This window comes from Chenopodium quinoa, unplaced genomic scaffold (genome assembly GCF_001683475.1).
Source record: "Chenopodium quinoa cultivar QQ74 unplaced genomic scaffold, ASM168347v1, whole genome shotgun sequence".
Taxonomy (NCBI): domain Eukaryota; kingdom Viridiplantae; phylum Streptophyta; class Magnoliopsida; order Caryophyllales; family Amaranthaceae; genus Chenopodium; species Chenopodium quinoa.
In genome coordinates, this window is record NW_018744240.1 from 1,116,025 (window position 1) to 1,140,128 (window position 24,104).

Genomic DNA, 24,104 nt, shown 5'->3' on the forward strand with positions numbered 1-24,104 from the left:
AAAATCAAACAATTAAATAAATTTACATAAACTTATATTATTATTGAATCACTAGTAGTAACTTACTACAGTAGTGAGTAACATTTACAAGTAAATAAGAAGAATAATAATTTACAAGTATATAAGAACTTATAGAAATAGTTTACAAGTATACAAGAACTTATAGAAATAATTTACAAGTATATAAGAACTTTTGGAAATAATTTACAAGTTACCAAAACCAACAACAGTCCTATCATTTTATGCGGCAAGTGAATACAACACATCATGGGTAATTCTTTAGCCCTCCATTTATCAGCTTAGCGAGTTTCTTGAATTGCTCATCCTCCTGTACACCATTAAGAGGATCAATGAAAAAAAAAAACTACAAGGCTTTAATTCAGGTCAAAAACTAGATAGCAACAACATAAACACAACCTTAACAACTGATTTAGGAACAAATCATCTCTTCCTATTCCTGCATAAAAGCATTTCGATACACAAATTTCAAAATGAACAATACCACATTACATTTCTAGTTCAACTATACATTTCAAAAAATTCACAAAAACGGGAGAAAAAAATGCAATCAAAAGTTCACAAAATTAACTATACATTTCATTATTTCAATAAATTCACAAAAACAGAAGAAAAAACAAGTAATAAACCAATTAACCAACAAATTTCAATATTCAGAGATTTCAATAAGACAATGAACCAACACATTTCAAAATTTCAATACTTCAATACTTCAAATCTTCAATACCCAGAATAATTGAATAAAAGTATAACTGTAAAACAATTAAACAAGTAATAAACTAATAATTCAGAGATTAAATTCAAATTTACATACTGTGAATTGGGTCTAGCGATTTAGCGAAGTGAGCAAAGTTGAATGGAGATCAGCGAGTCCAGCGACGAGCAGACGAACGGACGAAGCAGTGAATCACGAAGCAGCGACGACGGCGACTCGAAGGACGGAGGGACGGAGTGCTGGGAGTGGAGCCGACGAGCGAGAGCGGCGGACTCAGTTCAAAATTCAAAACTTTATATAATCATTAATCAATTCAATACCCACAAATGACAAATTCACAATAAAAGTATAAACTATAAAACAATTAAACAAGTAATGAAATTCAGATTTACATAATACATACCTCCATTGATTAATTGATTTGGGTGAATTGGCTAATTGAATTTGCGAAGTGCGAACAACGAACTGGAGATTTGCGAAATGCGAACTTGTTAACTTGAGATTTGAGATTTGCGAAGCAGCCAGTGGAAGCAGCGTCTGGCCGAGCTTTCGCCTGAAACCCCACGCACGGCGAACAGTGACGACGAATCAATGGCGACCTGGAGACCTTCCGCCTTCGAAGAGAGAGAAACTGAAAATTGAAAAGTTAGGGTTTAGTTTTTGTTTTCTTCTTTATGTCTTAGGCTCTTGTTTTTTTTCTTTTGTTTTTTTTTAATTTTTTTTTTTGAAAATAGGGGGACGCCACTGAAGGTGAGGGTCATGGTGGGCCCTTACACACATAAGAGACCTGTTGAGTTTAACAATAGGTCTCTTAATTCCCTCCCTCTATATCCCGCAACAAAAGTGGTGGGCCCTTTGACATTTTAGAGACCTGTTGTTACTAATATTAGGTCTCTTATGTCAAAGAGACCTGCTGCATTTACCAACAGGTGTCTTATTATAGGTTTCTTTGGCCTTTTTTGTAGTAGTGCATATATATACATGGTGAGAATAGTGTAACCTTCATGGACAATTAGATTCCATTTATGTGGGAGTTACAATGGAGGTAATGGCATATGGGGGTTACAAGGAGGTTACAATGGGTGGCATAATATTAGGGGGTTACAAGCCATAATGGACATCCAATATAAATATATATTGTAACACTCCCCCTTGGATGGGCATTATCTAAAATAGATTTAATGCGCATATATGCTGCCTCTTTAAAACCTTTCCAGAAAAAACCCTGTGGGGAAAAACCATGGATAAGGAAAAAGAGTGCAGCGCGCAGTTACTCCCCCTCATTATTATATCATTGGAGATCTTTGAGAATGTTGCAGTTGGAAGAGCCTTAGTAAATAAGTCTGTTAAGTTCTCACATGAACGAATCTGCATAACATTTATATCTCCATTATTCTGAAGATCATGAGTAAAGAAAAATTTGGGTGAGATGTGCTTTGTTCTATCACCTTTGATGTATCCTTACTTAAGTTGAGCAATACAAGCTGCATTATCCTTATAATATAGAGTTGTTGGTGCCTCTTTCCCGGATGATCAACCACAAACTTCTTTTATATGTTGAATTACCGACCTTAACCATACACATTCACGAATAGCCTTGTGAATTGCAAAAATCTCAGAATAATTGGAAGAAGTAGCTGCAATGGTTTGTTTCATGGAACGCCAAGAATTGGCAGTACCACCATATGTGAACACATATCCAGTTTGTGATCGAGCATTATGTGGATCAGATAAATAACCTGCATCTGCAAAACCAATCAAATTTTCTTTTGACAACTTAGGAAAAAATAAACCCATATCCTTCGTACCTTGAAGGTAACGAAGTATATGTTTAATCCCATTCCAATGCCTTCGGGTTGGACATGAACTAAACCTTGCTAATAAATTAACTGAAAATGATATGTCGGGTCGTGTATGACTTGCAAGGTACATTAGTGCTCCAATTGCACTTAGGTATGGCACTTCAGAACCAAGAATTTCTTCATCATTTTCCCGAGGTCGGAAATGATCCTTCTCTACATCAAGTGATCTTACAACCATAGGGCTGCTCAATGGATGTGCTGTATCCATAGAAAATCTTTTAAGAACTTTTTCTATGTATGTTGATTGATGCACAAGGATTCCATTCTCTAGGTGCTCTATTTGTAACCCTAAGCAAAATTTTGTATTTCCAAGATCTTTCTTTTCAAACTCTTTCTTTAAACAATTGACAGTCACCGAAATCTCTTCAGGAGTTCCAATGATATTCAAATCATCAACATCAATTATAACAAATCCTGGTCTAAATTTCCTTATAAAAATACATTGGCCGAAAGGATCATTCTTATAACCTTCTTTTAACAAATACTCACTTAGACGGTTATACTACATACGCCCAGACTGTTTCAATCCATAAATAGATTTGTTCAATTTAATACAGAAATGCTCTCGAGAACTAGATTTTGCTGCTTCTGGTAGCTTGAATCCTTCTAGGAGCTTAATGTAAATGTCATTATCCAGTGGGCCATATAAGTAAGTTGTGACTACATCCATCAAACGTAAGTCAAGTCCTTCTCTGATTGCCAGACTAATCAAAATCTAAAAGTAGTTGCATCCACCATAGGAGAGTATGTCTCCTCATAATCAATACCTGGTCTTTGTGAGAATCCTTGTGCAACTAATCGTGTCTTATATCTTACAACTTCACCCTTTTCATTTCTCTTTCACACAAAGACCCATTTATATCCCACTGGTTTTACACCTTCAGGTGTACGGACTACAGGTCTGAATACTTCTCTTTTTCCAAGAGATTTTAATTCTGCTTCAATTGCTTCTTTCCATTTTGGCCAATCATTTCTTTGTCTACATTCTTCAATGGATTTTGGTTCATGATCCTCATTATTATCCATAACATCTAAAGCTACATTGCATGCAAAAACATCATCGACGTCGATTTGATTTCGGTTTCATGTAATTCCAGCCATGATATAATTTGTTGAAATTTCTTCATTATCATGTACCTGAATTTCTTGTATCATGTTTAAAGTCTCTTCTGGAGTTCCATCGGAAATTGTTTCCTCGATTTGACCATCATCAATCATTGCTCCTTTTTCTTTTCCGAGGATTCTTATCTTTGGAACCTATTGGTCTTCCACGTTTTTGACGTGATTTAGACTCCTTAGCAAATTTATTTTTTCCTTTTGGGACATCTATTTTAAATAGAGCATTTACAGCTGGAATATGTGACTTAGTCACTCTTTTGGGGTTAGAAAACGAGTATGGCAATTGATTTGCTAAACTTTGTATATGAATTATCTTTTGAACTTGCAGTTCACATTGTTTAGTTCGAGGATCAAGATAGGATAATGATAATTCATTCCATTTGATTTCCTTTTTTAGCTCTCTCTTTTTTACCCCTAATGTTGGGAAAAGTGACTCGATAAAATAACAATCTGCAAAATGAGCCGTAAATAAATCCCTTGTTGTAGGCTCAAGATATTTAATTATTGACGGGGATTCAAATCCGACATATATTCCCAACCTCCTTTGAGGACCCATCTTAGAGCGTTGTGGTGGAGCAATTGGAACATAGACCACACATCCAAAAAATTCTTAGATGGAAAATATCCGGTTCCTGGCCATAAACCAATTGTAAAGGGGAGAACTTGTGATAACTTCTTGGCCTGATGCGAATTAGTGTTGTTGCATGTAATATAGCATGTCCCCATACAGAAATTGGAAAATTGGATTTCACAAGCAATGGTCTAACAATTAACTGAATACGTTTAATTAATGACTCTGCCAAACCGTTCTGTGTATGAACATGTGCTACAGGATGTTTAACATTTATCCCAATGGACATCCAATAATCATTGAAAGCTTGAGAAGTAAATTCACCAGCATTATCAAGACGAATAGTCTTAATAGGAGTATTTGGAAAATGTGCCCGTAATTTTATCAATTAGGCATAATCTCGCAAACGCCATGTTACGAGTTGATAACAAGGACGCATCGATTAAAACCATAAAAGATCTAAATGGTCCACATGGGGGATGTATGGGCCCACAAATATCTCCTTGTATACGTTCCAGAAAACTGATTGATTTAAAATTAATTTTAGCTGGTGATGGACGAATTATTAACTTGCCTTCTGAGCAAGCAGCACATGAAAATTATTATGAAGAATCTGCTGGCTCTTCAAAGAATGTCCACATGAATTCTTAATTATTTTTCACATCATTATTGAACCGGGATGACCTAAGCGGTCATGCCAAACAACAAAGTTATCAGTAAATTTCTGGTTTACTATAGCATGAGTTTCACTAGCATTGATTTTGGTGTAGTACAAACCAGTGGAGAACGTAGGGGGTTTCTCCAAAACATGTTTTGTGCCTTGAGTTATATTCGTGCATTGAAGGAATTCATTATTTTCTTCATTGATTGGTCTCAATATGATAACCATTGTTGCGAATATCCTTAAACCTTAATAAATTTCTTTGAGACAATGGGGAGTATAATGCATCAATAATTTTAATTTCAGATCGAGTCCCCATAGCAATTGTATGTTGGCTCTTCCGGAGCCTTCAATGATATTTGTACTACCCGATATGGTACTCACATTAATCCTTTTCATCATCAAATGAGAAAAATATTTTTTATTTTTAAGTATAGTATGAGTAGTTGCACTGTAAGCCAAACACAATTCTTCACCATTCATAGCAAACTGAACTTGAGTAATATCCATATTCTTCATGAAATAAAATACATGTCAAAATATTAAGCAAAAAATTAATGATAATAAAATAAATAAATCAATAAAAATACCTAAATAGTTCATAATTTCATAAAGCATATAAAGTCTTTATTACAACCATTATAATTAACATAAGTAAATCACTAAATTAAGTCTAATACAGATAAAACATATTAATATAAATTTAATTATTCCCTTCCGGGAAAGTGAAGAAATCAGCAACTTCTAAATGAGTTGCATTGCCAAAATCAAAATTATTCCCTTCCGGGGAAATGAAGAAATCAGCAACTTCTACATGATTTGCATTGCCAAAATCAAAATCGTCGTCACCATCTTCAAGAACAAGGTTTGCCTCAACTTTCTTTCCTTTCTTCAATGATTTTTGGTAAAGTTCAACCACATGCTTTGGAGTTCTACAACCCCGAGACCAATGGCCTTTTACTCCACAACGGTAGCATATATTGGTCTCACTTTTTCTCTTTCTCAACTTTATCATCCCTACGTTCTCACTTCTGGTGGGAATGTGAGTTTGTGAAATGACCTCTACGACCTCTACCATATCCACTAAATCCATGCCCGCGACCGCGACCTCTACCTCGACCACTACTGCTACTCTGCTAGAATGGTCTCTATTTTTAGTTTCTTTCCCGTTATGGGTTGTCACATTCGCTTCAGGGAATGGAGTAGAGCCAGTAGGACGTGATTCATGATTTTTCATTAACAGCTCGTTATTTTGCTCAGCCACAAGAAGACAAGATATCAATTCAGAATATTTTTGAAATCCTTTTTTTCTATATTGTGTCTGCAAGACAATATTATTTGCATGAAAAGTGGAGTATGTCTTTTCAAGCATTTCTGCATCAGTAATATTTTCTCCACATAATTTCAATTGAGAAGTTATTTTGAACATAGCTAATTTATATTCACTAACAGATTTAAAATCTTGCAATCTCAAATTCAACCAATCATAACGAGCTCTAGAGAGTATCACTATTTTTTGGTGGTCATACCTTTCCTTTAGATTACTCCAAAGGATTTGTGGGTCTTTCACAGTTAAATATTCATTTTTGAGCCCTTCATGGAGGTGATGGCGAAGGAAAATCATGGTTTTAGCCTTATCTTGAGGTGTTGCCTCATTAGCCTCTTTGATTGTTTCACCAAGCCCTTTAGCATCTAGGTGTATTTCAGCATCTAACATCCATGATAAATAATTCTTTCCACTAATATCAAGGGACACGAATTCAAGTTTGGCAAGGTTCAACATTTTCACTATATAAAATAATATTTAAAATTAGATCTCATAAAATATCAAACATATACATATCAAAACATAATGGTTGATAATATAAGTGTTAATATGTAATGGCAAAAATAAATAAATAAAATTAAGCATTACTATTATAATCGAATGATGCATAATATAAAGGCTTTAATAATATTTAGATCACATACTATTGTACTGTTAATTTAACTCCATGATAAACATATATACTTAAGAGAAGGTATTGGGTGCGGCAAGCCGTACCAAACAATTCGTGCGTTAAGTATATATGATATGCAATATTTGATCAGGATATGTATTATTGGATAGAGGATATGTACAACTTGTTGGAGGATATGTGTTATTTAATAGAGGATACGTACAATTTTATTGTAGGATATTTATTGTTTGTTATAGGATATGTAGTATTTGATAGAGGATATGTACAATTTATCTTTGGTAGAGGATACCACAGTTTGTTAAAGGATATCATTATATAGCCAATAGAGGACATCGTCCAGCCTATAGATAATATCATAGACACAATTATAAATGATATCATATAGCCAATAGAGGATATCATCCAACCTATAGATGATATTATAGACACAATTACAAATGATATCATATAGCCAATAGAGGATATCATCTAGCCAATAAAGGATATCATAGACACAATTATAAATGATATCATATAGCCAATAGAGGATATCATCCACCCAATAGAGGATATCATAAACACAATTATAAATGATATCATGTAGCCAATAGAGGATATCATCCAGTTTATTGATGATATCATATACACAATTGATGATATCATCTAGCCTATATCATAGAACCAATGTAGGATATCATCCAACTTATACAAGATATCATAAAAACAATAAAGGATATTATCAAAATAATAGAGGATATCATCCAACTCATAGAAGATACTCGTATCATACAAACAACAGAGGATATAAAAAAAACAATAGAGGAGATTTCATCCATCGTATAGATAATATTATAGACACAATACATGATATCATCCAACTTATAGATGATACCATCCAACTTATTATAAATGATATAATCTACACAATAGAATTTATTTTATAAAAATAATTAAAAGGTCAACAATGGCGGAACCACCATTGAATGTCCTGTACTAAGCTCATGGGTATAACATAACATGCTCATTTCTCATCCAAAATACATGCATTTGTTATCAAAACGCTCACAATTCAACATACAATCACATAGGACAATCAATTTCAACAATTATACATCACACAAGAAAGTCCCAAATCGATTGTTTTGGGCATTTTTCGAAAAAACCGAGAATCTCAAGCAATTATCAAGCCAATTCAAGCATAAATCATGGACAAATATAATCAACAATCTTTATTTTCTCTCTCCTCTCCATCCTCTTCAATTCAAGCATAAATCATGGACAAATAAAATGGAGAAATTTAGCAGAAAGTTGAGGAGAGAGAAAATAGGGGTGGGTTAAAGGTGAGGGAGGAGAGAGAAAGTGAAGTTGGATTGTGAGTGGAAATGAGGGTGTGAGAAGTTTGTATTGCCGTACAAATAATAGCTGGACTGACGAAATGTTTGGTCAGGCTGGACTGACCCAATAATTTGTATATACTTAATCAAGCAAGCAAATTATAATTAGAGAACGAAACACTTATCAAGAGTAATGCACGATTCAAAAGAAAAATGTTGCAGCATTAAAAATAAGCCATGATAATAAATTAAATCAATAGCAATCATGATAATATATAGTAGAAAATGCTAGTGTACTCACAGTTGGTAATCAAATTATGAATAACAATACGGTCATCAGTGGCGGATCCAAGATTTCCGAGATAGTGTGTCACCATCAATTATTGATCATTTGTGAAAGTACAATTTTTTTTCCATGTCTTGTTCATAATTAATTTCAATCCAAAACTTATATATATAAAATATATATATATGTATATATACATATACCAAATTGATTTCAATCCAAAAATAGGACACAAAAATTCATATCACAACCAAATACAGTACTTAAGAATTCAATTTTACAAGTCGAAAATACTACAAATAACATGTTATAAACCAATGGTACAATAAAATTATTATATTGAATTAACTTTATGATTTTTTAGTTAATTGATAAGCTTTATGGGGAAATATTAAAATTGGTTGTAAAAATATAAGATATAAAAAGGGAAAAAAAATTATTAAAAAATTATACAAAAAAAAGTGAGATAACTTAAAAGACCAGTTATTAAATATAACTGGTCTCTTTAATGAAAAAGAAAGTAACGCAAAAAAATTGTGAAATGCAATAGCAGCATCAAAGAGACCTCTTATATAAATAACAGGTCTCTTTAATATATAAAAAAAAACACACCAAGTCTTTTGTAGCAATAGCAGCATCAAAGAGATCTCCTATCTTAATAAGCGGTCTCTTTGATATTGTTTGTTGTTACCACTAGCAGCATCAAAGAGACCCCCTATCTATAATAAGGGGTCTCTTTGATATTTTATTTTTTAAAAAAAATACTGTGTCACCTGACCCACTATGACTAAAGGTGGGTCCGCCCCTGACGGTCATTGTATTATAAAGTCTTAACATTCTCCTAGTATATTATATATCTATGATAATGATGGTCTATCGTTACATACTCCACTAATTAAATTAACAAAACAAAAACTATACCGTATACAAAACAAGAAATCATAAATATATATAAAGGAAAACAAAACATGGATAATCAACAAATTTCTTAATGATTATCATGGGGTGTTGTTAAACGTCGTTCACAAATTACAAGGTGACGCTCGCATTTTTTTATTGAATTTCCTAATTTGCCCCTCATATATAAATACTTGGAAAACCGAGTTACGAAACTCACAAGTCATTTCTCAACCCCGACACTCTCTCTCTCAAACTTTCTCTCTCTAAAAAAAAGGCAAGAATTTAAAAAAAAAAAATTCAGAAAAAAAAAAATTCAGAGGAAAAAAAAATCAGAAATTTATTTTCAAAAAAAACCAAAAATTTGAAAATCAAACGAAGAACGTACGAAAACCAATCAAAGCAAGAATCCAGGTATGGCGGACGGGAGAGGCATTAGGCTTACGTACGGTGGTCGTGGGGGCGGCATTTCCGGCGGCGAACAGGTTGGTATTACGTTCTTTGCTGCTGTAATGTAAAAGGAAAAAAAAAATTCTGAAAAACCCAGACTTCCGCCTGAAATTTCCAGAAGTTCCCCAGACTTCCGGAAATTTCAGGCGGAAGTTCTGGGTTTTCCATTTTTTTTTTTGTTTTTATTTTTTCTTTTTTTTCCTTTTCTTTTGTTTGCTGAAGGTGTTTTCTTTTTTTGTTTTTTTTTTTATGTTTTTTTTGTTGAATTTTTTTTTTCTTTTTTTGGGTGAAGCTGTTTTTTTTTCTGTTTTTTTTTGTATTTTGTCTTTGATTGTTTTTTGTTTTTTTTTTTATTTTTTTTTTCTTTTGTTTGGTGATGGTTTTTTTTTTTTTTTGTAATTTGTTTGTGTTTGTTTATTCTTTTTTTTTCTTTTGTTTGATGAAGCTATTTATATTTTGTTTTTTTTTTTTTCCTTTTGTTTGGTGATGGTTATTTTTTTTTTAATTTGTTTGTGTTTGTTTATTCTTTTTTTTTTCTTTTGTTTGATGAAGCTATTTATATTTAGTTTTGTTTTTTTTTATTTTTTTTATTTTGTTTTATGTATTGTTGTTATTATTATGTTTATTTACTTTATTTTTCATTTATTGTTATTGTTATGCATTGTTGTGATGTTTATTTTTTTATTTGTTGCTATGTTTATATATTTTTTGTTTTCATTTATTGTTATTGTTATGTAATGTTGTTATGTTTATGTAATTTGTTTTTTCATTTATTGTAATTGTTATGTATTGTTGCTATTATTTTGGAATTGGAATAATAACGATTCAAGGTTGATATCATAGTTGTGTGTGTAAGTATTAATGAAATTATATTTTCTACTTATTTAATGCAGATTGAGGGTTCGGGCGCTCGACATGAAAGATCGAGACGTTTGAATGTATCAGTGAGGAGGGAGTTAGGTGGTGCAGGACCTTCGGAGGCACCGTTTCACCGTGAGCAGCAGTACGGGTCTGCTCGTACTTGGTCGGGGGAGCATCAGTCAGACATGAGCGCCCCCATGTACTCGTCGGGTAGAGTTCCTGTATCTGACGAAGAGGACGACGATGAGCGAGCTAGTCATGCTAGTCGAGATTCAGAGTACGACCCTCAGGATTACTGTGCTGTGTATAGGGGTGACCATGGGAGATATGGTAGTAGTAGTGAACCAGGTGAAGGTTCCACCAGCTCGTCTGAGTCGTGGGTGGTTCGGGGGCTGATGCCAGGTGGGCCTGAGGATGGTACTGTCATTCCTAGTGTTGGGGGTCACGTGGCTGCATATCTATGGGGTGGGCAGGAGAGAAATGTTCTGCGATGTTTGAGCAGGACACAGTTGTGTACTGATTTGGGTAACTGGCGCGCTCGTCTTCCGCAGGAGCACCTGGAACTGATTGATGGCAGTGGTCTATCTCACTTACCCGGGATCATGTTCCGGCGATTTGACTGGCCCCTGATTTCTGCTTTTGTTGAGAGATGGCAGCCAGACACGAACTCGTTTCACATGCCATTTGGGCAGATCACGATCATGCTGCATGACGTGTATCATATTCTAGGGCTCCGTGTCGACGGTTCCATGGTTTCCACTACTCCTAGCACGGACGTTTTACGTGACGCGTGCTCGATTACCTTGGATATGACTGCGGAAGAGCTGAATGAGAAGTGCGGTACTAAAACCGTGTGGCAGGGAAGTGGGGTGCTTACTGATAGGATCGTGGAGTCGACCTTGGAGGCGCAAAGGCCCTTCAGTTTCCATTACAGGGCGTACCTGTGGTTAGTTCTTGGCGGATGTTTGTTTCTGGACAAGAGTGGAAACCGTACTCATCCTTCCTTCCTCAACGAGCTGTTTGTTGAGGACGGTCAGATTAGTGACTACTCCTGGGGTTCCGCTGTGCTAGCATACATGCACCGGCAGTTGGGTACAGCGTCACGAAAAGATGCTGATTCTATCGCCGACTGTCTTACGCTTCTGCAGGCATGGATCTACGAGTACTTCCCGTGTTTTAGGCCTCAGCAGGGGACCTTGACCAGAGAGCTTACTGTTCAGCGTGCGTCCGCCTGGGATGTCGGATCGGGGTGCCATCATCAGGCCTGAGAAGGCAAGGAGGCCGACGAACTTGAAGATGTATCGAGTTGAATTTCCGTTAGAGATGACATCTATGATGTGGACTCGGTTTGTTCCCGGTATGTCTTTCAGTGTGGTGTTAGGTGCCCTGAGCAGACTTGGTGGTGGTGGTCCTACGGTCGGTCCTGGGTACATGCAGTGGCTATACCGATTTTCTCATCCTCGTGTGTTCTCCAGTTGTGTCATCGCATGAGAGTCGCACACTGCCAGAGAGAACTAACACGGATTACGTAAGAACTTGTGTTTTTATGATGTGTAATTATGATTAGAAAACGTGTGATTTATTTAATATGTTGTTTTTTAATTGCAGTGGATGGGTCGGTCCATGGAGGTCATCAACAGGACACTGGAGGAGTAACCGAGCTTGTCGCAGGATACAAGAGTAATGGCTGAGGCGCTATGAGCTCACTGGAGGGCGATGATGGGGTTGTAAACTTGATGTTTTTTTGTATTTATTCGTCATGTACTTTAAGGACTGAACAACTGTTTTTGTTTTGTTGTTGAAACTTTGTTTTGTTAAGTTAATTTCTTTACGAATTACATTTCTACAACTAATCATCATACATGCGTGTTACATCAATAAGTTTATTGTCTAGTTAACGCATCCCACATGTTCCTTCTAGCTACATAACGGTGATCCCAACCTTCAACACTTGGTTCGTGGTTCTCGGTCCACCAACCTGCAATAGGGGGAAGTGGGGAATCTGGTGCAAGTTCAAGCAATATAAAATGTGACGCAGAAACTGTAGCGATGACAAACTCCCGTTGTGGTGTCGTGACTCCTCTTCGAGCCCGCAACGGCAAGATAGTGAGACATGGGTACAAGCACGTTGGTACGGTGCCTACACCGAGAATAATAACCATTGCGTTGAACCAAGTAGCAATGAGAAATAAATCTTGAATTGCAACCATCCAATGGCGAGCATCAACCGCCCCACCGTCCCATCGAATACGCTCCACATTTATCTGAAGCCTTCCAAGCCCGTAAATCCTCTCGTACAGGGATGGATAACCAAGGACCTCGTTAGCGATTGTTTCTCGAGCGTCATACCATCGGCCTTGATCACCAAAGAAGAACTCGGCGACACAATGAAAGTCGTAGTTACCATCGCCAATGACATCTTTCCACCCTGTGATGAAAGGCAACATCGGTCCGGGAATCAAGTGTCGATACCGGCTTTGGGTGATGTCTGATTCATCTTCTGCAAATATGTAGGGTTCAGTTATTAGTACAAGAACTCATGAAAAACGATTAAACCCACAATACCAAAATCATACCTCCTTGTCGTTGACCAGAGTGACTGTTTCGGCGATTCACATGTTCGAAATAAGACCGATCACGTCTTGTATCGTTGTTCCTCTGTCGACCACGCACCCTATGGTTGATATGAGGTTCTTGGAGGTTATCATGATCCGGATGTAGCTCTTCCTCAATGATGCGTGTCACATTTCGTAGAACAGCATTGTCACTGCCAAGTACCTCGTCCATCAGATTTCGAAAATGTGTGGCGTCCTCGGTCGCGTCATTACCGAACGCTGTTCCGTCATTACCATTGCCGATAACCAAAGTCTTCCAGAACTGGTGAATTTGCCTACTATACAAGTCCGTCTCTCGAGCTAAAGACTCATGTATCTGACAAGCACATGGCAAACCATGGGTCACCCGCAATGCACATCCGCAACGCTCATACACCTGATAACTCAGATCCCTCATCCTTTTCGTCTCCTTGTCGAGAATCTTCAAACAATGCTGAGACACCTTGCCGTTAATACGTGACAATGGCAATTGTCGGTACTTCTGACCAATCTTCGACCTAGATGCCTCCAAATCATTACGAATAGCGATGATCTGATTACCAATGTGACAATGAACTCGGGCCCATACGGTATCCAAAGAACCTGCACATTACCAAAAAAACGTTATTATTCACAACAAACATAAATACAACAAAATACATACATCAAATACAACAACCAAAAAACGAACCTGTCGAAGAATCAAACCACATCTTGACGGCCGAATGCTGGCTCTCAACTCTACATGTGCTTGTGTTGCCAAAATGAAGAACTTGGTTAGTCCAAAATGTCACAAACTTCGTTTTATGACAAAGCCAAGTCCTCTCAACATACTCTATCACCTTTGGATAACTTGCCCATTTCAGTTTCATCATCTCTACAGCAGCCTCATAATCCTCCTCGGTTGCAGCGTCCATTACACGTTTCCATCTCCCGTTTTTAAATGTCTTACCAACCTTTTTGTTTTTGAACATATCAGTGACACGAGCCTCAACATCTTTGTTAATGTGCCATCGACAAAGTAAGTGCGAGGTCCCTGGAAACACTTCCCTCATTGCCGCAACTAGCCCCAGCTCACGATCAGTCAAGAAAACCGACGGTTCCTTATCAAACCCGATCAAGTCTCTCAATCTCTGCAAAACCCATCGATAGTTGGTCGTGCACTCGTTGCTCATGAAGACGTAACCGACGAGGAAATTTTGATTTGTCGGTGTCACACCAACTATCTCAAAGAACGGCATTCCGTATCGGTTGGTCTTGTATGTGGAATCCATACCGATCACACACGGGTACGTCCGTAGGATGTCTATCATGACTGGATGCGCCATGAAGGCGTGCTGTAAAACGCCATTATCATCAGACAATACCCAGTACACATACCGACTCTGTCTAGCCAAATGTAGAAACTGCTGAACAACTCCTCTACCATCTGACATCTCGGTTCTGAAGTCATTTCGGCAGTTGTAGATGTGTCTGATGTTTGGATGATCCTGAGGAAATTGCTCGGCAATAGTCGCCATGATGTTACGCGGTGCTACCTTAGACTTGGTCATGCTACGCACAACCTGCTTCGCTTCCGGGCTTAACCCGCTTATTTTACGATGCCCCTCTGGATACGCAATCATTGGATGGTTGTGGGTCCCAGTTACATCATTTTTCGCCGTGATAAACCAACAGTCGTCAACAAAATTGTAAGATATCTTGATGTAGAAAGGACAACCATTGGCTTTGGTTTTCGTGTCCTTCCTTATTGCGTTCTCAAGATCTCTCGGCTTACTCCTGCGTCCCCGATCACATCTTAAATATCGATATGGTCGACCATCCCTCTGTCTGTTGAAAGACGATTTCACCAAAATAAATCCCAGATTTATTGCAACAGCATCCGCCCAACTAACTGCTTCATCAAACGTTCGAAAAACCTTGTCTGTCACGAAATTTGCACTATAATCCACCCCGTCACCGCCTTCTTCATCCTCCGAATCCTTTAACAATAAACCAAACAAATGAGGCAAATATTAGTATTATAAATTTAATAATAATACTAATATTTTTATTAATAACAAAAACTATAATACTAATAATAACAACCTTAATAATAATAATAATAAAAATAATAATATAAATAATAGTAACAACAATAGTGATAGTAATTACAATAACAATAATCATGCTAACAACAACAGTAACAATATTAATAATAATAATAATAATACCAATAATAAGAATAATAACAAAAATGATAATAATAAAAATAAAAATAAAAAATTCGATAATAATAATAATAATAATAATAATAATAATAATGATGATGATAATAATCATACTAACAACAACAACAACAATAACAATAACAATAACAATAACAATAATAATAATAATAATAATCGTACTAACAACAACAACAACAATAACAATAACAATAACAATAACAATAACAATAACAATAACAATAACAATAACAATAACAATAACAATAACAATAACAATAACAATAATAATAATAATAATCGTACTAACAACAACAACAACAACAACAATAATAATAATAATAATAATAATAATAATCATCGTACTAACAACAACAACAACAAACAATAACAATAACAATAACAATAACAATAACAATAACAATAACAATAACAATAATAATAATAATAACAAAAACATTAGAAATATAAACATAATTAATAATAATAATAACTAAGACAATATAATAATACTCACAAAAAAAATCAGCAAAAATAATGTTATGAATTTAGAAAGAAAACAAAAAAAAAAAAAAAAAAAAACGAAATTTTGGACTTCCGCCCATTTTTTCCGGATCCCAGGGGGAGATCCGCCTAAAAAATCCGGAAGATCTTTCTGGGATCCGGAAATTCCAGGCGTATGTGGGGATCCGCTTAGAATTTCCGGATCCTTGGAGGATCTTCCGGATTTTTAAGGCGGATCTCCCCCCTGGGATCCGGAAAAAATGGGCGGAAATCCAAAAAAAAAAAAAATAAATTAAAAACTACGACTTACAGATTCTTCCGACGACTGCTCCGGCGTATTAAAGTTGTCGTCGCTCATCGTGAATAGTGGGCCCCAACTACCACACTCGGGATTTTTTAAAAATTGGTCGGAATTACCGTACAATGGTGGTCTCGGGTTTTTTGGTGGGTCGGGATTTTTTAAAGACAAGTGGGGGGTCGGGAATAATATTAAACTTTTTACTAGCTAAAGTGAGTCATGGTGGAGCCTTATATGGAATTAAAACAATCAAAGGCAAAATAGTCAATACACATAAAAATGAGAGCGTCATCCTGTAATTTGCAAACGACGAATAGCAGTTCACTCATCACGGATAATAATAGAGGTAGCTTATAGAATCATACGAATATGCGACATGATTACAACTGCATATATATGGACTAAGATAATAAAACAACAAATCATAAATATAATATAGTAAATAGAATTGCAACATCAATACATGGCTAGTAAATTTCAATATCACGTGATAGCAATTAGCAAACAAGTAACAAACAAAGATGTTTTAATTCGGCAGTTCGACACTAACAAACAAAAGGACCAATTTTTTTTTTTTTTTTTTATATGATTTTAATCAAAACAAAGTGGAGGTAATTACACTTACCTCAACCGGACAAAAATATATTGTGTACGAATTGTATATTTTGTCAACTCGATTAATTAAGATTGGTGCAACAAGTCAGCTAGCAATATGATCCTCCTTGTTATATTGTTTGATTAATGTTTACTTCGATTTCCGATAACTAAAGCAATGGTGATGATAACGTATTATGAAAATAAAGGAAAGGAAGAATATTAGAGAGGGTTGTAGATAGTAATTTCTTATTGTCTTCTTATTTCTTTATACCATGCCATATATATATATATACATGGTGAGAATAGTATAAACTTCATGGACAATTAGATTCCTTTTATGTGGGAGGTTATAATGGAGGTAATGACATATGGGGGTTACAAAGAGGTTACAATGGGTGGCATAATATTAAGGGGTTACAAGCCATAATGAACATCCACAATAAATATATTTTGTAACAGATTTGATTTTTTTAATTTTTTTTTTTTCAGAATCCTATTCGATCCAATCCAAGTTAAATTTCGGTAGTTTAGATTCAATTCCAAATCTGAATTAAACTGAACTGTCATTTTATCCGAGTCAAATGATTCGCAAACTGATCTACATATAAGCATTAAATACACTCTTGAAAATTGTATAAAATTAGGAATTCATGACAAAAACACGCGTAAATCAGTGTAATTAGTATTTATATTCTTATGATTTCCTAAATTATACAATTTTCTAGTATATATTTAATACTTATGTGTAGCCCTAAGGATTATGTATAACATTTTCTTTTAAAAAATTTGATCCGAATTTCTTATTCAATTTAGATAAATTACTTATTCAATCACATTCTACATAAACCTACAAAAGTAATAAATAATGTTGATCAATTAATTCAGATAAGCTACTTTGTACGGAGTTAATTTACAATAACCCTGAAAGTCATTCAAACTAATCTAACTCGAACTAGAAGTTACTTAACAGTAACCTGAAAGTCAATGAAACCAATCTAAATAAATAAATATCTGAACTACCGACTCGACCCGACCCTAGTCGAACAATCCCATTGCCACCTCTACTCGACAAGTCGGTAACTCGGACAACTCGGTATGGATTTACGGGTAAATCTTAACGGTGCGAGCGCGGGAGCTACACAAGTCCAACAATAAATCAAACCAAAAAAAAACTGTCTCCCTTACGCGGACTCCCCACGTCAACTGTATTTTCTCTCTCCTCTGCAACTTCCCCATTAAGCTTTCTTCTTCCTTTATATACCTCACCGTTTCCGCTTTTCATTCACTTTCTTCTTCATCATAACAACAATGGCGTCTCAAGAACTCCATAATCGTCGATCTTCATTGTACCCTGATATTGATCAATCTAACCCCAATTCTTCTTCCCCTTTTTTGTACAATCAAACTCCTAACCCTAATTCTCAATCTTCTAATTCTCTTTACCCTACTCTCCATATGTCAGATCTTGTCGATAATCTATTTCCCGATGATTATCGAAACCCTAATTCTAACCCTAACCCTAACCCTAACCCTGATTCTGTTCCTGGGACTCCATCTGCTCCCCCTGAGCTTGAACCCGAACCTGTTGAAGAAACCCTAATCACTGTTCCTGGTGCTGTTGTTCATCTAATTGATAAGAAGTACAGTGTTGAGCTTGGAATCGGCGATTTTACGGTTCGCCGCATTCGACAAGGGGTAAATACCGTTGCTGTTTTCGCTTGTGTTTCGGAGGAGGTGCAATGGCCGTTAGTGAAAGAGGAGGCGATTGTCAAAGTTGATGATTCGCATTACTTCTTCTCTCTTTCTGATTCGGATTCGGGTTCCAAAGAAAGATCAGATGATGTTTTAAATTATGGATTGAGTTTTGCTTCAAAGGGGCAAGAGGGTTTGCTGAAGGAATTGGATGCTATTTTCGATGGCTTCGGGAATTTTACGGTGCAGAGCGTGTCGGAGAAGAGTAGGGGAGATTTGGCGGGAGTGGGTGTTGCTGGTGAGATTTCGCCGCAGGAAATGAAGTGTGATGAGAGTAAGAAAGCGGCAATGGAGCGGAGTTGTGGGGCGTATTGGACGACATTGGCGCCCAATGTGGAGGAGTATAGTGGGTCTGCTGCTAAGTTTATTGCGGCCGGGTCAGGGCATGTGATCAAGGGGATTTTGTGGTGTGGAGATATCACTGTTGATCGGTTGAAATGGGGGCATGAGGTGATGAAGAAGAGGCTTGATCCTGCTGAGAAGAAGGAGGTTGATAAGAATACTTTGAAGAGGATCAAAAGGTTTGAACTTTCAAATTTAAGCTATTTTTTTCTACCTGTTATGCCTAACATTTTTGTCTATTACCTGTTTATACTGTTCTAAGAGTAGTTCTATATATTTTTTTATATACAGTTGTGGTTGGCATCAAAATTCAGTTTGCTGTTATTTGCTTTTTGTCTTTGATTCTTAGTGTAGTTGATGACATGTTGATTTGTCTTCATTTGAAACTTTTTTGTTAGAATTAAGTGCTTTTACAGGATTAGGTATTGAAAAAATAATCAATATTGACATTTCTTTTAACCATAAGATGGTCATTGCAAGAAAGTAGCTTAAAATGTAGAAGGGTGATGGGGCTATTTCCTCTTTATTAAGGATGCTGCTATTGAAGAAGTTTTGTATGTTTTGTGTATGCACTATGGACCAATGAGTACAGAGTAATATAAACTTTTTTACCTCTCATGAAAAAAATATCTTTCGAGCTTCACTTTACTTTGTTCCCTTGATAGATAAATTAGAAAACAAAAGGAAGAAGAGAGATGGAGGGGAGTAGAGGAGGAAAGTAAGAAATAAGGTTTGAAATGTGACATTTGTTCCGAAAATGAGAAAAGTTTGGGAAAAAAACATATTCAACCCAAGAAAACTATACACTATACGCAACCCATTATGAACCTAGCAGGGCTATATGGAAAACTAATGTTTTTGTTAAAAGGAATTTTTCTTTCAACCAAAGCCTAAGTTAAGAGTAGAAAATTATGCAATTATGATAGTCAACCCAAGTCCGGCGTTCGTTGAGATTTGAGAACTAAAGTTACAAACTTTAGTTGTTATTGTTCATGTTCAATATGCCTAAGTTTTGGTTTTATTAAATGTAAACTTCGGATACCTATTTTTCAACTTTTGGTCACCATTTGTATCTAACATAATCAATGAATATGCTTTGCTTGTTTTATAGGGTGAAGAGGATGACAAAAATGACCAAGCAGGTGGCAACTGGAGTGCTGTCTGGGGTTGTTAAAGTATCTGGATTTTTCACAAGTTCAGTTGCAAACTCAAAAGTAGGAAAGAAATTCTTCAGCCTATTGCCCGGAGAAATGGTCTTGGCCTCTTTGGATGGATTCAGTAAGTTCCCTTGGCTGTCTAGTTTTTGCCTGTTTTTATTCTTTGACATTACTTTGTTTTTCCAATAATTTTCTAGTATAGTTCTCCAGACTTTTTATTGACTGAATGTAACATCATGATTGTGTTTTATGCAAATTTTTTCTCTAGAAAGTGGCTTCTTGAAATTGTTTATAAAACCCTAGTTATAGTGTGCCACTGTGTGCTTCAGTACAGGTTCTTCTATTGATTATTAAAGCCATTGTAGCATCAATGGCTCAAAAAAGTGTCACAATTTCTATTCTGTTAGCTGATATTGCATCTCTTATGTGCTTGATGGAAATTTTTTCTTGTGAATTTGTGATAATTTTTTATCAATGTAGTCATTTTATTTTAATTGAAGAAATCATGTTTTATGCCAATTTGAGATAATCATTGCTGTGTGTTTTCTTCTCTGTTTCCTCTGGAGTATAAGAATTATTTACCTATAGGTCATTGTTCAGTTGTACTGGCACATATGATATACTTTATGTTTATGTGAGGGGTGGGGCTGTTTAAGTTTTAAGCTGTCAATGCAAACTATTTCTCCATTGAACTTACCATTCTTGTTGTGTGTTAGGATGGCTTAATATAATGGATTTGGGGTTGTTTATAGTAGTGTGTATTTTATTAAGTCGTAATTTTTGTTTTCTTAACAGATAGAATCTGTGATGCCGTTGAAGTAGCTGGAAAAAACGTCATGTCAACAACATCTACTGTGACTACTGGACTAGTGACACACAAGTAAGTGTTTCGTTTCCCCCCCCCCCCCCGACTAATCAGAGAAATTTTCATACAGTTTTTAGTTTTTCAAAACCTCTTTAGCTCGGGACTCCTTTTTCATGTTCTCATCTCCTTAGTTTGAACTTTGAATTGACCTTGGTATACTTTCTGAGCCTCTGAGGATTCACATATTCTATATAATGTGATGCACAAGAAAACTCATTTGCTTGTGAATATGCATGCTATTAGGGGCTAGGCAATTAGGCATTCTTTAACCGGAGAATATGAGTGGCCATGTACCAAGTAGAGAAGGCTAATTGCTGAATCCTGATAGTGTTTATTGTTGGAAAGAACACATGTATGTTTCATTCACTTAGTAGCATATTATTAGACATCTCTGATGGAGACATGTCAATCCTTACTGATTAAAAATGCTTCCCTTAATCGCCTAATTCTTGTGTGTTGCTGGAGCCTGGAGATAAGGAGCAAACTATAGCTGGTTGAGTTGAGTGAAAGTGTGAGACTGACTAGAAGGGAACTCACTTAATTTACTCATCTGGCTTTTGTTGGTGAATAATCATACTTCATACATAGACCACTCCCCCCCACCCCTTTGTGGTCCCAACTAAAAAAATTAAAGGGAAAGACTGAAGGTAGGGAGGTCAAATGTCGGTTTAGCTTTTTACCTGTACTTGGTCTATGGACTTCAATGGAATATTATATAAGCTAGAAAAATCCACCTCTTGGCCGTTAGAATATATATGGGGAAGAAGCAGTTGTGAATGATGCCTTTTGTGTTTCAATGCAGATATGGAGAGGAAGCTGGTAATGCTACACATGAAGGGCTCGGTGCAGCTGGGCATGCCATTGGTACTGCTTGGACTGTGTTCAAGATCCGGAAAGCCTTGAATCCTAAGAGTGTCCTTAAACCTACCACTCTAGCCAAAACTGCTGTTAAAGAAGCTGCTCGTGAAATGAAATCTCAAAAGGGCTCGAAATGATTCCTGCTTTGCCTGGGAGACCCTTTATCCACTTATGTATGAACTGAGCTGTATACTTGTATCTGTAATTCAGTCCTTGAGTTTTGAAGCTCTGTTTTTGTTATAAACTAGCTTATTCTTGTAGCTTTGTATTCATGGCTTGATCCATTTGTTGTATAACAGAACGTCATCTTGAAATTGGTGCTTGCAAGTGATTGCTGTAATTAAAATTTTACTTGCTGATTATCTATCTTGTATACGAGGTCCTGCGCTGAGGAATTAAATTGGTGCTTGCAAGTGATTCCTGTAATTAAAATTTTACTTGCTGATTATTTTTCTTGTATATGAGGTCCTGCACTGAGGAATTTCACTTGTTTTGTTTTATGTTGCTGAATTATGAGGTAACTAAGATTTTCTGTGGTTCATATTTGCAGTGGTATTACATGCATCAGAGATCAAAAGTTTGATTATATATGGTTGTACTTGTGTGGATGTCAACTAGCTTAGTTGGTTATGTCTTGGAGGTAATATTCTTGGCCTGGGATCGAATTTTGTCTATGTTTGTGGCTCTCTTTAATTTACACCAAAAAATAGTACTCTTTTCTCGTATTTCGTATTTATTGTACGTGGGGAACTTTTTGTGACTTCTGTTAGGTTTTAGAGACAGGGCAGTATGGGGCTCGGACATAGAAGAGCACCTCTGCTTATGTATTAAATGTCACCCACCAACATGAAGCATGGGATAAGATCACACCACTTTAATTTTTATAATGGTGTATTTTGATTGGTATTATAGATCCAATTGGGAACTTTTAAGGATTTGTTTGGTAGAAACCAATAAAATTTGGTCATGCATATTTCTCCCAGACAATTCGACGACTGTGATTGATTTTGCAAAGACAGCTGCACCCAGCTACCTTCATTTGTGGACATCTACTGTGCAGTTGCTTGGCTTTCCATAAATTGGTTTGAATAATGACATTAGTTATCTAGTGATTAAGAGTCGTGAAGACAATAATAGACGAGATTTGACCTCCTATCGTTAGACTGCTCCGTAATATATTACGGAGTACTAGTTAAGCTAGCTGGCAATCAAATAAATAATTGTTCTTTAAAGTGATTAAGTTACATTAACTAATGCAACATTTTTTTTCATGTAGTGGCGCACTGCGCACTAGGGATGATATTTGTTGGTCATACAGTAGGAAATCTCAGATTCCAATATAATTTTTCACATCTAAGGCACATAAAAGTTTGCTTTGTTACGTGTAATCTATCAATTATTCATTTATTCTTGTATGTACTTTGGCTTGTATTGTATAGTTTTGTATTTTAAATAAATGCATTTTGTTTCTTGTTTCTGCACTCTGCACCACTACCCATCACTACCTTTAATCCTTTACTCTCTCTTTCTGAACCACCCAATAGCAATTCTTTTCTGTATACAAAGTGCAGAATCAGATAATCAGATTGTATAAAATAATACATCGTCTCTTGGACGGAATTAATACTCGCGTACACTATTTTAATGCCTGGAAAAACTTGTCATATTTCTAAAGCAATAATGGTATATGATTGGATTTCTTAGAAAATCTTGTATTTTTCTTTGCTCTACTTGAGTGAGCGAGTTTAATTGGCCTAAATCCTTTGGTTCTAAAGGAGTATGAAATGAACTGTTTAAAGCTCACTAGAATATATGGAGTATTATTGTGTAGATAATATTTATAGAAGTAGAATATATTCTATGTTATATGAAGGATAAGTTTGACTCTTTAGTATAGGAATATTGTGGAGATCTATTAGAACCCCATTTAGGAAGCTTCACAAGTAAACAATTTCTGCAGTTGCAATACTTAAAACTAATCATACATTTGACGGGCTAGTTTCTCATGGTGTGGGGTTTTATGGTTTATTGATGTGTTGTTCATTGGATTTGTCATCAACGTGGCGTCGATAATGTTACGTGACATACCCAGGGCCTATGGAGCTATACATTTACATGCCTTGACCTGTCGACTTCCATAAGCCGCCCCACTAGTCTTAAATTATACTCCTTATTTAAAAACATGGATGTCATCAGCTCCTGTCCTACCTCTGTGT

At 35.9% G+C, this 24,104-nt stretch overlaps 4 protein-coding genes and 2 long non-coding RNA genes across 6 annotated transcripts; 3 read left to right on the plus strand and 3 right to left on the minus strand.

Annotated features, from left to right (window-relative positions):
• Positions 1 to 91: 91 nt before the first annotated feature.
• On the minus strand, positions 92 to 1,597 carry LOC110694722. Its single transcript, XR_002505931.1, has 3 exons — positions 1,137 to 1,597; positions 833 to 1,024; positions 92 to 328 (listed from the first exon to the last, which is right to left on the minus strand). It is a non-coding gene; the product is annotated as an uncharacterized LOC110694722 (long non-coding RNA).
• A 4,052-nt stretch (positions 1,598 to 5,649) lies between these two features.
• Positions 5,650 to 6,729, minus strand: LOC110694779. Its single transcript, XM_021871950.1, has one exon. It carries the CDS (start codon positions 6,727 to 6,729, stop codon positions 5,650 to 5,652), a length of 1,080 nt encoding a protein of 359 aa, XP_021727642.1.
• Positions 6,730 to 9,819: 3,090 nt separating this feature from the next.
• Positions 9,820 to 11,982, plus strand: LOC110694780 (protein MAIN-LIKE 1-like). The gene is made up of 2 exons (XM_021871951.1): positions 9,820 to 9,888; positions 10,747 to 11,982. Exons 1-2 carry the CDS (start codon positions 9,820 to 9,822, stop codon positions 11,980 to 11,982), a joined length of 1,305 nt encoding a protein of 434 aa, XP_021727643.1.
• Positions 11,983 to 12,044: 62 nt separating this feature from the next.
• Positions 12,045 to 12,560, plus strand: LOC110694808. The gene is made up of 2 exons (XR_002505942.1): positions 12,045 to 12,242; positions 12,323 to 12,560. It is a non-coding gene; the product is annotated as an uncharacterized LOC110694808 (long non-coding RNA).
• A 37-nt stretch (positions 12,561 to 12,597) lies between these two features.
• On the minus strand, positions 12,598 to 16,902 carry LOC110694781 (PKS-NRPS hybrid synthetase CHGG_01239-like). Its single transcript, XM_021871952.1, has 4 exons — positions 16,330 to 16,902; positions 14,000 to 15,290; positions 13,291 to 13,911; positions 12,598 to 13,214 (listed from the first exon to the last, which is right to left on the minus strand). Exons 1-4 carry the CDS (start codon positions 16,375 to 16,377, stop codon positions 12,598 to 12,600), a joined length of 2,577 nt encoding a protein of 858 aa, XP_021727644.1. The 5' UTR covers positions 16,378 to 16,902.
• Positions 16,903 to 17,928: 1,026 nt separating this feature from the next.
• LOC110694723 (protein EARLY-RESPONSIVE TO DEHYDRATION 7, chloroplastic-like) lies at positions 17,929 to 22,369 on the plus strand. The gene is made up of 4 exons (XM_021871898.1): positions 17,929 to 19,187; positions 20,120 to 20,286; positions 20,961 to 21,045; positions 21,833 to 22,369. Exons 1-4 carry the CDS (start codon positions 18,223 to 18,225, stop codon positions 22,023 to 22,025), a joined length of 1,410 nt encoding a protein of 469 aa, XP_021727590.1. The 5' UTR covers positions 17,929 to 18,222; the 3' UTR covers positions 22,026 to 22,369.
• The last annotated feature ends 1,735 nt before the right edge of the window (positions 22,370 to 24,104 follow it).

Coding starts and splice junctions, on each gene's coding strand:
- LOC110694779 (XM_021871950.1), bottom strand. CDS start 6,729: ATGTTGAACCTTGCCAAACTTGAATTCGTGTCCCTTGATATTAGTGGA.
- LOC110694780 (XM_021871951.1), top strand. CDS start 9,820: ATGGCGGACGGGAGAGGCATTAGGCTTACGTACGGTGGTCGTGGGGGC. Junction 9,889..10,746: donor GCATTTCCGGCGGCGAACAG/GTTGGTATTACG, acceptor TATTTAATGCAG/ATTGAGGGTTCGGGCGCTCG.
- LOC110694781 (XM_021871952.1), bottom strand. CDS start 16,377: ATGAGCGACGACAACTTTAATACGCCGGAGCAGTCGTCGGAAGAATCT. Junction 15,291..16,329: donor AGCAGTCGTCGGAAGAATCT/GTAAGTCGTAGT, acceptor TTATTGTTAAAG/GATTCGGAGGATGAAGAAGG. Junction 13,912..13,999: donor GTGGTTTGATTCTTCGACAG/GTTCGTTTTTTG, acceptor GGTAATGTGCAG/GTTCTTTGGATACCGTATGG.
- LOC110694723 (XM_021871898.1), top strand. CDS start 18,223: ATGGCGTCTCAAGAACTCCATAATCGTCGATCTTCATTGTACCCTGAT. Junction 19,188..20,119: donor ACTTTGAAGAGGATCAAAAG/GTTTGAACTTTC, acceptor CTTGTTTTATAG/GGTGAAGAGGATGACAAAAA. Junction 21,046..21,832: donor ACTGGACTAGTGACACACAA/GTAAGTGTTTCG, acceptor GTTTCAATGCAG/ATATGGAGAGGAAGCTGGTA.